The sequence below is a fragment of the Lepidochelys kempii genome, chromosome 1 (assembly GCF_965140265.1).
Source record: "Lepidochelys kempii isolate rLepKem1 chromosome 1, rLepKem1.hap2, whole genome shotgun sequence".
NCBI classification, from domain to species: domain Eukaryota; kingdom Metazoa; phylum Chordata; order Testudines; family Cheloniidae; genus Lepidochelys; species Lepidochelys kempii.
In genome coordinates, this window is record NC_133256.1 from 237,658,017 (window position 1) to 237,672,616 (window position 14,600).

General features: G+C 40.5%; 1 protein-coding gene across 10 annotated transcripts in view; it reads right to left on the reverse strand.

Annotated features, from left to right (window-relative positions):
* PTPRO (protein tyrosine phosphatase receptor type O) overlaps nt 1-14,600 on the reverse strand; it is a 222,263-nt gene that overhangs the window by 53,859 nt on the left and 153,804 nt on the right. For all 10 annotated transcript variants that reach the window (XM_073319271.1, XM_073319239.1, XM_073319260.1 and 7 more), the window contains 3 exons: nt 13,404-13,597; nt 9,150-9,261; nt 925-1,076 (listed from right to left, as the gene is read on the reverse strand). In XM_073319271.1, the coding sequence (XP_073175372.1) occupies nt 925-1,076; nt 9,150-9,261; nt 13,404-13,597 (458 nt within the window). The remainder of the gene's footprint in view (nt 1-924; nt 1,077-9,149; nt 9,262-13,403; nt 13,598-14,600) is intronic.

Sequence of the window (14,600 nt, forward strand, 5' to 3'; positions counted from 1 at the left end):
GGAAACACAGGCATGTTTTTGGGTTAAGTCACTAGTAACTAAAAATTGAAGGAACGTAGGGTCAAAAATCATATAATTTGTTTATTTTTTAAAGAAATATTATTTGTTTTACTGATAGTACTTTATATTAGTAAAACTATGGTTGCATTTTTAAATTCTCACTTAATTTTACCACATTTGTGCTATTTGTTTCCTTTGTACACATTAAAATGAGCCTGCTTGGTTTAGCTCTCTATTTACAAGTGTGGATCATACAAGGTGCTAGCCAGCCACAATTCCCAATTCATTTTATGGATATAGTGGGTGCTCAGCACCTCAACATTTCAGACACCTAATGGTAGTTTCACTTACTAATTCTCATGATCGACCTCAATGCTTCTGGTCTGGGGTAGCAAGAACTTAACCCAGGGTCCTACCCAAGTTCAAACCCAGTCTCCACCACCACCACCCTCCACACACAAACACCTCTGACTTGGGTTTGGAAGTGCTGTAAGCCTAGGCTAGCTGATCCAGCTGGGGTATGCCTCAGAGCTGGTTTAACTCAGGCTGGAACCTGCCCACTTTGCAGTAAGGATGCAGGCTAAAATCAGTCATGTGTGGATAGTCTTCCAATGCCCTTCCCACAATTCCCCTAGAAGAACAGACAAGTTCTCCTGAAATTGATACAACTGACGGGAAACCCATTCTTTCTTTAAAAAACCAAGAAGGACTATATTTTAAAAAGTCTTAAATGGGTTGTAAGCCCTTATACTGACCCTCTGCAAAGGGGTACACTTAACCCACTAGGGTTTGCAGAAGCTCAATCGACCTGACCTTAGTTTGTAATATGAAGTTTATGTATTGAGCAGGACAACTTTTTTTTTTTTGAAACATTCGAAAGACCGAATGTGCAGTCACAAAGCTTTAAAAATCCTATTGACTTACGCTCTTTTTGATTTTTTTCTTGCCTTCAGCAATGACCATCCAGTGCAGCATCCTGGAATGAGACAGGTCAGTCCCATCATCTCCATACGTCCAACTGACATACAGCAGATTGTTGAAATATTCTACTGAGGTGATCTCTGGTGATACTGGGGCTGGGGAGAACAAGACAAAGATGTTAGAAACAAGATCTAACTTAATATATAATTAAGTCAAAAAATTAAGCTTGACTATTCACTGCCAAAGGGACTTTATTGGGAGAAAGAGCCTAACAAAAAAAGTAGACATATATGAATGAGACTAGCACCCGTAATTGCTTGCAGGTACAGTTGGTTGGAAAACTGAAAAGTTTCCAAATAAGAAGTCTTAATTCAAAATCTCTCCATTGAAAAACGTTGGAAGTTGCAAACCAATTTGAAACACAAACTTCATTTCAACTCCACATTTTTAAATGAACCTAAAATTAAGTTTAAACTTAAAACGTTTCCACTTCTTCAAGAAAACTGAAATGAAACAGGTTTTTAAGCGAAAAATAAATGAAATTTTTCTTTGAGAATCTAGTTTTATACTTCAAGTCATTTCATTTCAGTTTCTGTAAACAAAAACAACCTTTTAAGTCAGAACAAAACAGTTCGGTTTGTTAAGAAACGTGGATTAAACCCAGAAATTTTTGCTTTGAAATTTCTGGTGGGAAAACTGATTTTTTTATTTAATCAAAATTGCCATCTGCCTGCGAAACATGCACTACTGTAGTTTTGAAAAAAACATTTTCAGCAGGACAACTTTCTGCACAAAAATGTTGACCAGCTCTATCCCCAGAGTGAAATTCACCCCCATGCAAAAGGCCAGCGCAAAGCCTGTGCATCACTTAAGTCCTCAAAATAAACTTTAAGTAAAAATGAAGTGGAGCAGAGGTAGCGAGGTAAACTCCAATGATGCCCTAAAACCACAATTGAGCTCAGAGTGACTTCAATGGCATTGTGTGGGTACAACAGAGTAGCATATTATTCAGCATATATAGTATATTTTTTTGGAACTACATAATGAAAAAACTGAGTTTCTTTCACTTTGTAAAGCCATCTACACTTGTGGAAAGGGAGTTCAGAGTGAGTTTAACACACTACCATTCTGCTACAGTGCATTTTACACTCATTTCGTAAGGCTGTGGACAATCAGAACCTAGACTATTTTTTAAGTGGCCACAGGATGTCACTGTTGCTGTCACAAACATAGCTGAGAGCATAAATTTTATCTTGCATTTGAACTTTTGACTCTAAGAGCAGGACAAAGGTTTATGAAGTGGAAATTTAGGATGGAAGCAAATACAATTTTAAGCAATTTTAATAGTATTTATTATAGCACTGCTTCTATCAAGTCCCTCTCAAAACCCCCTTCTTCCATGATGCCCACAACAAATTAATTTACAGCACATTTAAAAAAAAATTATGATGTCCCCCCTACTCTGGGTTGCCCAGTGCACCCTATTTTTATGTCTCTCTGTCTTAGTGCAAGCTTTCCTAGGGAGGAACTGTCTCTACTTGTGTAATGAGCAATCTGAGTGCATTATTGAAATGAAATAAAGGAATAATAATGGTAATAATTCTCTCATTTCTCTCTCAACGCGGACAAAATCCTTTGTTTCCTTTTTTGTGTGCACTCAAAATGTTTACAGATTTAGAATGATCAAGAAGAAAGATGTGTAAAAAAGAAACACACAAGAAAGAGAGGAAATGAAAACTACAAGCATCCATATGAAGGAACAAAAAACAACTTCCACATGAGAACAGACATGACTATACTCAAACACATGGTGGTCCAACCAACTTAGACCTATACATGCTACCCTTTATCATGATATTTATTACTAACTAACTAACTTGCATCCGATGAAGTGAGCTGTAGCCCACGAAAGCTTATGCTCAAATAAATTGGTTAGTCTCTAAGGTGCCACAAATACTCCTTTTCTTTTTGCGGATACAGACTAACACGGCTGCTACTCTGTAACTTCAAAGTGCGTTCTGTCCTCCATCTAGATAAACAGCTTTATATTTTAATATGACTGGTTTTGGTTGTATTTTTAAATCCAGCTGTTTACAAAAGGTGCCATTAAAACCTCATTAGTTCCCTACTTGGCCGTGTTTGTGGTGTCACAATGCCGCACACAGTAAATACAGCAGGATATCACAGTTGGTGAAGGTGCCTGGGGTCCTGAATGAGGGGGGTTATAAGTGGTGCATTTACTTATATACAGTCTTGAAGCCTTCCAACTTGCCCTCCCCAACAGAGGACTTCAAACCAGAAGTGGCTGGAAAGATCTATGTCACCTATTCACGTTGGTTTTTTTTTTTTACATTCCAGCTGCTGTAGATCACTTAAATGCCAATCCTGCAATGAGCTCCACACAGGCATTAATTTCAACTGGGGTCCACATAAATGCAGCACTGCCTGCATGGAGCCTGTTGCAGGATCTGGGCCCAACACCTGTGATTATCTTTGTGTTTTGGTGTAAATGGTATGTTGACATTTCCAGACTACAAGGTTGAGCCTCTCAGCAATAAGAGAAGCACACAAGTTTGGTTGTAATAGCAGGAAGAGCAGAAAAGGTGAGGCTTTTTCTGTAGAACATCAGGCTCAAACTGTACAGAGCAAGTAATATTATTAATATGGATACAGGAAAGGCAAAAGTGTTCAATAAATATTTCTGTTCTTTGTTTGGAAAGAAGCAGGATAATGTATTCATATCACATGACGGGGATGAAGTGCTTTCTAGTTCATTTGTAACTAATGAGGATGTTAAACTGCATTGACTAGCAGCAGACCCAAGAGTACTAAAAAGAGTTGGCTGAGAAGATCTATGGCCCACTGATGTGAATTTTTAATAAATCTTGGAATACCAAGGAAATTCCAGAAGAGTGCTAATGTTGTGCAGATATTCAAAAAGGGCACGCAGGATGACTGGGTAATTACAGACCTGTTAGCCTGACAACAATCCTGGGCAAAATAATGGAAAAGATAACACAGGATTCAAATTAATTAAGAATTAAAGGATAGGAATATAATTAATGTCAGTCAACATGGTTTTATGGAAAATAGGTCTTGTCGAACAAACCTGATTTCAATTTTTGTATGAGATTGCAGGTTTAGTTGATAAAGGTAACCACATAGCTATAACAGACAGACTTTTGTAAAGCATTTAACTTTTGTACCACGTGACATTCTGATTAAAAATTAGCAATATACAGTATCAATAAATCACACATTAAATGGATTGACTGACATCTCAAAATGTAGCTATCAATGGAGAATCGTCACTGAATGGGGGAGTTTCTAGTGGGGTTCTGCAGAGATAAGTACTAGGCCCAACCCCATTCAACATTTTCATCGATGGTTTGGAAGTAAACATACAATCACTGCTGACAAAATTTGCAGATGACACAAATACTGACAGAGCATTAAATAATGACGAAAAAGGGCAGTCAAACAGAGTGTTCTGGATTGCTTGGTAAACTGGGCCCACTCAAACAAAATGAAGTTTAATATAGCCAAATGCAAAGTTATACATCTAGGAGCATGGATGTAGGCCATACCTACCCTTGTACATACCTACGGAACAGGGCATCCTGGAAAGCTATAGCTCTGAAATGGATCTAGGGGGTCCGTGGTGGACAAACAACTCAAGATGTGTTCCCAGTGTCATGCTGTGACAAAAAGGACTCATGCAATTCTTGAATGTATACATAGGGGAGTAGAAGGTAGGGAATGATTTTACCTCTGCATATGGCATTGGTGAGACTGATGTGGAATATTGATTCTGGAATACATTTAAAAAGGACGTTGAAAAATTGAAGAGGGAGTGTACAGAAAAGAGCCACAAAAACAATGTGAGGACTGGAGAAAATGCCTTAAGTAAGAGACTTAAAGAGCTTGAGCTGTTTAGCTTATCAAAAAGAAGACCGAGTGGTGATTTGGTTACATTGTACAAGGGAGAAAATAGCAGGTACTAAAGAGCTCTTTAATCTAGTGGAGAAAGACATAACAAGAACCAATGGCTGGAAGCTAAATGCAGACAAATTGAAATGAGAGATAAGGCACACATTTTTAACAGTGAGGGTTAAACAAACTGGAACAAACTATCAAGGGAAGTGGTGGATTCTCCATTTCTTGAAGTCTTCAGATCAAGACTGGGTGCCTTTCTGGAGGATATGCTTTAGCCTAACACAAGTTATTGGGCTCAATACAGGGGTAACTTGGTGAAACGTAATGGCCTGTGGTTATACAGAAGATGATCTAATGACTCCTTCTGGCCTTAAATGCTCTGAATCTATGAACTCTATGAAAATTCTTGATTTTGAAAAGCATCTAACTCAAGGGAGAGAGTATGCAAGAGGTCTATTCATTTGTTTCAGATTGTGTCCATGTCTACTAGATAAAAACTTTATCCATTTCTCCACTGAAGGCACTGGCAGGTTTTCCTTGTCATCAGTGACAGCTGGACATGGCCCTATAGCAGATGAAAATTTGTAGTAACCCTTCCATGGCTCAGTTTTGTTGCATCTTCTGAAAACACCATATTGAAGAGTCCGGGCCCCACTGGGGCACTTGCACTTTAAAATGCTGTCCTTGAAGCACAGAACAAAGGTGCGGAGAGACATATTTCTTCTCTAGTGCTTGGCTGAGTATATTATGTAGCAACCAAATGGTTAAAAAGTGACTTCATTACACTGACACAGAAAATGGATGAGAAACATTGCCAAAGAGTATTCACAGGACTCTGGCAGTCACTATTAATTTTACAAGTCATATGCCAAAAAAATCATTGACAATAGAGCTCATAGAAGTGAGAGCAGATGTTGCAGGATGGGATTTTGCCATTGACTTCAGTGCAGCCAGGATTCAGTGATTATTTTTCTCCGACAGCTAAATCAGGCCTATCTATATTAAATCCCCTACAAACGGTGCTCACTGAGCTGCCGCTGCAGCACCATCTCCACAACTCTCCCACCTAATCTCCAGACCAAGCAGAAGTGCCTGAACAGTCCAGTGTTTCCACTGGAGGGAGTGAATGGAAAATAGGTGGGCTGATTTTAATGACAAATTGTTACTGCTCTTAGCCCACCTAGGAGAAAATGGGTTCTATTCTATCTTGTGCAGGATCAGAATTATTCACTGCTTTCCCATCAGTTACACATGTGCACTTGCTCTACACAATGGCACTCTCCAGTATGTGCAGAGGACATCATTTTGCTCTACAAAATGGCATCCTCCATGTGGGGTGACCTCATGTGCACTGTATGTGTGAGGTCAACCCAGATGGAGAATGCCATTTTGTAGAGCAAAATGGGGTCTTCCATGTGGCATGACCTTGCAAAAGCTCCAGAACACAGAGTTCTGGTGCATTCTAGCTCCACTACACCACTGCACAGGAATCCCAAAGTGCTTGTCCCTTCAATGTCCTCTCTCAGACTGATCCAATCAGTACTGTGTTCCTGGTGCTATTTATTTATTGTTACATTGCTTTCAGAGTATTTTACACTACTCTCCAAATGTTAAATTCTCACTGAAGAATGCATTGCGGATTTCAAAATGTCACACGACTGCACACTGCAGAAGTTGTTTGAGAAAGCCAGAGGTTTGGGTGTTGAGGTAGGGATCATTTGGGGCTTTTGGCATCCAGGAAGCTGCGGGAAATGGGATTTGTTTTCAGTATCCAGTAGGCAGTGGAGATTTTTTTATCATGGGGAGAAAATGCATATTTTCCTTCCCTTCTCATTGTGTGAAAAGTTGATTTTGATGTGGTTTTAAATTTTGGAGGGGGAAAAAGGGCATTTCCTCATTTCCCACCACCACATCACTTGACAGTAGCTAGATAATTAGAGCTGGTCAGAAATTTATTTTCTCTTTCTGAAAAAAATGTTGCCGATTTTTCCTCCCCCTTCAACATTTTCTAAAGGAAATATTTTGTTGGTTTCTGACAAACACCCAAAAGGAAAGCAGACATTTTCCATGAAAATTTTTGGTGTGTCAAAAATCCAATTTCCCCAGTTTTCAATTGGCCCTATGGATGGCCCACTGCTCCCCACCTTCAATATCTGCCATTGCATCCAAAAATGACAAATGAACACATTAGCTTGATTTTTCTGCTAAATTGAACTGACAGGTGTTAACAGTGGAGTATCAAACCATATTATTTCACTTCTGATCCTTTTAGTAGAAACATCAATCTAACGTGCTTGTTGTTGTTGGAGACAGTAGCAGGTACTGGCTCAGGGTATTGCAAGTCCCCGAAAGTAATTCAGTTTTGCTTCTGCCATAATATAATTTTTAATGCAGAGGAACATTATCTTATTAATTATTATTTGTATTGTGGTAGCGTGTTGAGGCCCCAACACATATCAGGGCCCCATCATGCTTTACCATGTACGCACAAATAGTAAAATATGTTCCTTGCACTGAAAGGCTCACAATCTAAATAGACAAGACAGAATAAGGGTGGCAGCAGAAAAGAGAGGCACTGAGGGGTCCCGTGATTTGTCACACTACAGGTCAGTGGCAGGGGCATGAACAGAACCCAGGTCAATTGACTCCTTAGTTATTAGGCTAAAGATTTGTCAGAGCACTGGTCCATCCATTTCAATATTTTGGAAGCAAGATATTGGAACAGATGGACCAATGGACCATCCACTCCCATATCCTGCTTCAAAAAGTAATCATTAACTGAAGCTCTGGGGACGGCAGCCTCCTTCTCCTTTATCTTTGATTCACCTGGCCAGTTATGTATTGCTGCACAGGTGGTCTGCAAACACTGTCTGAGCTTGTATAATTATTATTAAGCATCCTAAAATTACACAACCCTTTTTTGAAATCCATCCACAGTATTTTATTGGCTTTTTTTAATCTGGAACAACTTTTTAAACCTATTTCTGGGGTGGGGGGTACATAGTGTTCCCAAAGGCAATATATGTTTACTTCCATCTTCAACCCTGAAAGTGTTACCGATATGGGGATCGCCTTGTCAATAGGAGTTTATGGTGCTCAGCCTCTCCAGGAGTTGCTCACCATCTTGCAAAATTGAACCCCAAGAATCTGAGTGGGGAGTGAAGGGGCATCAACCTCACTCAATGACCCACTGGGAGATAATGAAGCCAGCTGAAGACCTGGCTGTATGTGATTTGCCCAAGGTCACAGAGGTAGCCCCTCAAGTGTCAGTCCGGTGCCTTGACCCCAAGACTATCCTCCCCCCGACCCATCCCCTTGCAATGAACAGAGGTAACACTTACCAGCAAAGACCAACGGGGAGTGTGAAAAAATTGTAGCACAAAACATGGCCAGCCTCATTTTGCACTAAAATAAACAGCCCTACAGCATGTTAACTATTTATGCTGCAATAAATGTCAGAACAATTGAATGTGTGTGAACTGTGGGGTGTAGACTTAGATACCGTGAAGGGGAAAGAGATGGGGAGAAAAAAGAAGGACTTGGAAGGGTAAAAATATAGGGAAAAATATACTTTGTTTAGTTTTAGGTCCCATAGTAACTGAAATACATAAAATTTACAAAAGCTCCCTTAGCTGCTCTATAATAATATAGCTCCCAGCTGAAGTATAATCCAGAATTAGAACAATCCTTTGTCTTGGCTGAATAGGCAAGTTGTGTGGGCCTCTGACATGTTTCCTGACTAAACTTGGTCTTTGGCTTAGGCAGAGGCCTGCTCTAGCCTGGAAACCCATAGGCTGAACAAAGCCTTTCAAGGGTGGAGCACATCTTTCAAGGTTGGGCAGGCTTATGTCTAAGCAAGGCTTCCAAGCTAATGTCAGTCAAAGGCTAAATCTTCCAATGCCAGAGCAGGCCCCTGTCAACCCAAGCTCCCAGAATAGACGGAATCTTTCAAAGCTGAGTCTTTATAACTCCTGACCCCTGCCCTCTCTTAACTCCAGCCAATCAGCAATCACTCATCACAAGAGAGCTACACAAATTCAGTAATAAAGTGGGCAAAACTAATGGTGCATGAAGGTGCAACTCCTGGGGCAGGTCAGCAATGAAATGATGTCTCTAATGAATCAAAACTACCTTCACATTTTCCCCTACCGGGCTTTACAATTAAATTCTAAAAAGCCCCTAGACAAATATTTACAGGTGAACACCATCATAATCTTTCTAGATATGTTTCCTCAGCACTCACATTTCCCCTTGCACTCCTTCCATCAACCACTTGCCATGCTGCTGCTTACCTGTTATGAAGCTGATGGTAGAACTGTCACAGCAGCTCAATTCTGGATCTCCCCAAGTCACCATGGTAACCCGAAAGTTGTAATACCAAGCGGGCAGTAGACTGGCTATTTTCTGAAAAGAGACAGCAAATGGCAAGTCACTCTTCAGTAGAGATTTTGTCAATGTAAAACATGACTGCCACTTGCTATAGAATAGATTTACTACTGCCACAATGGGTACAATGTTGCTGACTTGAGTGGAACAGTGCCCACGTAAATCTGTGGTTAATTGATCCCATTTTGAACTTTTAGATTTGTAAACTATTTTCAAAGAGAGAGAAAAAAGTAGGGCTAAATTCTGGTAGATACTTGGAAAGCAGTTTAACTCTTCACCTCTTTTTTCTCCCAGAAAGGAGTGCAATGATACATTTAAAAAGCTACAATAGCACAGACCCATATCCTGTTGCAAGACAGCTGCCATTCGTACATGCCATTCCCAGGGATCATTTGCATCCTGATCTTGTACTCGCCCTAAGGATGTGTGGCTTTACTCCAGCAAGTACACCATTGAGCACAAGGAAGCTATTTGCCTGAGTAAAGATATTCATATATGTAAGCGTTTGCAGGATCAAGGCTTTAATTTGTGCAATGGGCAACGCACAGAGACCATTTCCTAGCCATGGAAACCATATTGTGTACAAACAAACATGTGGGAGCAGGGATTTGCTCGTGTCCCAACAATCTCATTGATTTCTAGAGCTGGTCCAAAGTTTTGTGATGGAAGTTTCCTGTCAGAAAATGCTGATTAGGCAAAATCAAGGTGTTCCATGGGAACATGTGGATTTCAATGAAATTTCATTTTAAAAAAAGCAGAACTTCTTGTTTTGATTTGTTGTTTCAAATTTCATAATATAAATATTCTCTGTTTTTCTGTCATACTCTAGACAAAGGGGGAATTCAACCCAGAACATTTTTAACTACATTTTCAAAAAATCATTTTTTATCAAAGCCAAGTCAATATGTTTTTTTCAGGGGTTGTTAGTGTTGCCGCAGAGCACACGATTCTGCAATATCATAGAGGCCAGAATGGTAATGGTTATAGGGAAACTTCAGGGGCAGTCTTAGAATGGTGCATTGTGGGGCATTTCTAGTCAACCCAAAAAATCCAAAGACTTAAAAGTCTGAAAATAATGTTATAAAGTTAGTTAAGCCATAGTGCCATGCAGCCCAGTCAGAGATGGGAGTCAGCAATCACTAATTTACTATTTAACTTTGCAGTTCATCTTTAAGAAACTTTCACTTTCATTTCCACAGTACAGTGACAGCTAGGCTTGGCAGAATTCAATTTTTATTTTCTTATAATGTTGACAGACAATATCAATGTTTATTTCTACGCATTTTTTAGAATTTTAACTATTTAAATTTTCACAGTTGTGGGAAATGACACAGGGAGTCAGACAGTTATTGAATGACAGCAGACATGACGATTTAAAAAGTTAAAGCTTTAAAACACACAAATTGTCAACATCTCACGTCAAAATATACATCCTTATGTAAGCAGTGTCAGGATGAGCTCCACCCTGACATCTGGTGGTGAGGTGTGGCAAGTTGTGGAAAACAATTTCAGGGGCCGATCTCATTTGCATAGGCACACCCACCCCGTCTAGAATGAGGCCATAGCTGCCCAAGTGGTCACTTTGGCTGCTGTGGGATCCCCAGTGTCTCTGTTATTGGGGCAGGAAGAATAAATTGTTATTACCCTGATCATGGAAACTGTGCTGGGAACTGTACTTGGCCTTTTGTTATGATGGAGGGACTCACCATCACCTGAGTAGCACTCGCTAGGCAAGGGTCATGGGTTCTAAAACTCTGTGAATTGAGAGAGGCTGGGGACAAGTATTAATACTTGGTGGCATGGGCCCCCTGGTGAGGGCCTTACATACGAATTGCACTTCCTCCTCTCTTCACTGTGGAATATCAGAGCTAATTTTGATTCCATTAGGAGTCTAGTTACAGGCTGCTGAGCTCACTCTGGGCTAATGCTGCACCAGCACTGAGGCTCCCCTACTACAAGCTGAATTCACCAAAGAGCTGAACTGACTAAGAGCTGAAATCACTGAGCGTTGGGTTAAGTAGTGGGGGAGCCTGAAGATATATTGTGGAGAAGTTTGCGGGATGGCTGGAGTGCCTTGCGGACAGGCTGGTGGAGCAGTTTATAGGACGGCGGGAGCTGCTAGTGGGACGCGGAGCAGTTCGTGGGATGGCGAGAGCTGCTTGTGGGCCGCGGAGCGGAGCGGAGCTGAGCGAAGCAGTTTGTGGGGCGGCTGGTGGAGTGGAGCAGAGCGAAGGCCTATGGAGCTGTGGGGCGGTCAGCTTCAGATCATGTAAAGTGCCTCTAACCCCCGCCCCCATCTCCACCCAGATTGGGAGGTAAAGCTCTGCAGATAAATTTTTGAACTCTGGGGCTGCCCTGACAGGGACAGAGACTTTTGGGTCATTGGACTTTTGGGACTTTGGGTGATTTGGGGTTGCTGGACTCAAGAACCAAAGGGAAAGGGGCATGCCCCAATTTGCCTGGGGTGGGTTTTTTGCTCATGGGTTGTGTTATGAATCCTGTTGGTGGTGTTTCCCCAACATAATGCCACATTGTTTCTCTCTGTTATTAAAAGGCTTTTTGCTACACTCAGACTAGGTGCTTATGAGAGGGGAAGTACTGCCTCTTGGAGGCGCCCAGAGGGGGTGGTATATATTTGTCCCAGGTCACCGGGTGGGGGCTCGAGCTGGTTTGCATTGTGTTATTGGAATGGATCCCCTAGATATTGAACCCGGCCCTTGTTGCTGCCAACTCTGATGGGCAGAAGGGTTACACTTACATCAAAGCAATAAGTTCTTAAGTAGCATTCTTCTTACTTTGCTTATCTGTAAATTTAAATGATTGTTGATGGAAATATTTTTTCATTGTTTTGTGTGTGTTTGGTGAAATTGACATTTACCAATACAAATCTAATCCTTCCAAGCAAAGATTTAAATCAAGATAAAGGACTTCTAACTCCTCGTCTCTGCATGTACTTCCCATCAATATAAACTAGAATTGCACACAACAGTGAACAATATTACTTGTCATCAACCATCTTGACTTCTGAAGCTTCCTATTAAATGTCATTATTTCTAAGATCTCTTGGGTTTTACTCTAATTCTGCTGCATCATGATAATGACAAATTAATTACTCATTGAATAGTTTATTTTGCGTTCTCATTTCCTTAGAGTTTTATATTTTAAATTTACAGTTGCATGCTCAATTCCAATTAAACCAGTGTTATTATAATGACTACATGACTGGTGCTATGCATGAGTCACAAATCATTGTAGTTTTTAGTAGGAGCAACACCTATTGCTATCCCTGTTTTTTGCATACTCAACTTCCTGAACAATTCTCCTTTTCAGCAGAAATTGTCTATGGTTTTTCTCAGTCCAAAGGTCAAGTTTTAACAAAATCTATCCATCCCCTCTTGACAGCTCGAAAAGCGTGTGTGTGTGTGTGTGTGGCAGGGAGGGGGCTGAGGGGATGAAGTGTACACTTCTGCTGAAAGTCCTCAATCTTGCAAAGTCTTATGCATATGCTTAAGCACATTTACAGGTTCAGGGCCTTTAAGTCTCTTTTGGCATGCACATAACTCAAAAACTAAATATTCCAGATGGCTCACTGACATTATCAATGTCAGTTATGTAGATGGGGCTTTATGCTATTTCCTCATGGAGATGCTACAGTTGCAAAAGTTTTTGACCACACAAGTGTGGAAGTGCACAGTAAATTTAGTGGGGAGTGGTTAATGTTTTAATTCTGTTGGGTCAAATCCTCTCACCTTGAACACAGCCCTAGCAAATGAACTTTGCACAGGGAAGTCCTGCAAGGACTGAGGCTGGGAAGGAATCCTCCCTGAAATCTTGGAACACCAAACACCCATGGGCGAGAGTGCCATGTATAACCACTGAACCCACCCACGCTCCAGTGGAGGGAAAGTCCATCTACTATCCCCTTCCTAAACATCCAATTAATAATTTGCACATGCATTAACTTTACCATGGTATTCTGGTATTCCCTGGGGAAAATCTCTCTCTAATATCATGGTAAACCTCTATCGCATGCAAAAACGTCCAGGGTTTAATAGAATCTGATGTGTCTGCTGGTCAGTGGGCAAAAGCTGAAAGAAACATTACCAGGAGCAAGCACCATATGTGCAGGTGTGGGAGATAATCCGTAATGGTTACTTTACCACTGATGCAGTTAAGGAGACAGTAGCTGCAATTTCATAGTAGGTCGTCCACTCAGAGGTCATCATTGATGGGTTGAAGTAAAACATTTCTACAACATATTTCCTGAACACCCCAAGGTAAGGCCTGTTCCAACTGAGAATCACAGCTGTAGGTCCCAAAGGATAAAGCATCAAATCCTTTATTCCAGTGGGTACTATAAAACAAGAAAGTGGGGTTATTCACATTATCATTAGCAACTACACACATTTTCAGAGTTAGTTTTCTCTCCCCTTTAACCAGTTATTCATATTTTTGGTCCATTCTGGCAATAATTACTCCTGTGCATATGCCTAACAGCTTGCTTGGGACTCCACACAGAAGTAACAAGTTGTAGCATTAGTCCCTCAATTCTTATAGGTCTAAACTTTCAAAAATGACTACAGATTTTGGGTTCTTCCATTTTGGGGTGCTCAACTGAGATGACTTGAAGAGGTCTGATTTTCAAAGGAGGGTGCTCAGAACTTTTTTGAAAATCAGGATCCTTTAAGGTGTCCCAGTGTAGGTAGTCAAAAACTGAGGCATTAAAAATCACGATACTTGTGAAAGCGTTGACAATAAGAACGAATACTTTCATGTCTATTCAACCGTCCATGGAAAATATCCGAAAGTGCTTTACAAGCATTAGTTAAGACTCAGAACGCAAGTGTTATTATCTCTGTTTCATAGACGGTGAAACTGAAATAGAGAGAGGTCAAGTGATTTGAACAAATCTCTCACACAGCCAGACTCTGCAACCTTTATTCATTCTGGAAAGCACTTAGATGTGTACTTCAATGGGACTATCTGCTTAAGTAGGTATTCCTCAACATGAGTAAAGGTTGCAGAGTCTAATCCACTCTGTGTAGGTGCCAGAGCAAAGAATAAAACCCAGAATGCCCGAATGCAATAGAGCACACAAAATCAACCATTCCCTTATAAATCTATCCTTTCAGCACCTTCTCAGAATCTGTTGATATCTTTCTAATGAAACTATGACACTGAGGAGGAAGAGGAGAACTACTTTTAGTAAGTGTTATTTCTCTTATTTTTGCTTCAGCCTTAACCACCACCAATAATTTCATCAAACCAAACCTTTTAAATAGGAATTTGAATGATGAATTTGCCCTTGTTTGCCTGTGCTGTAACCAAGGGAAAATTCACAGTCACAGGCTGTTGTT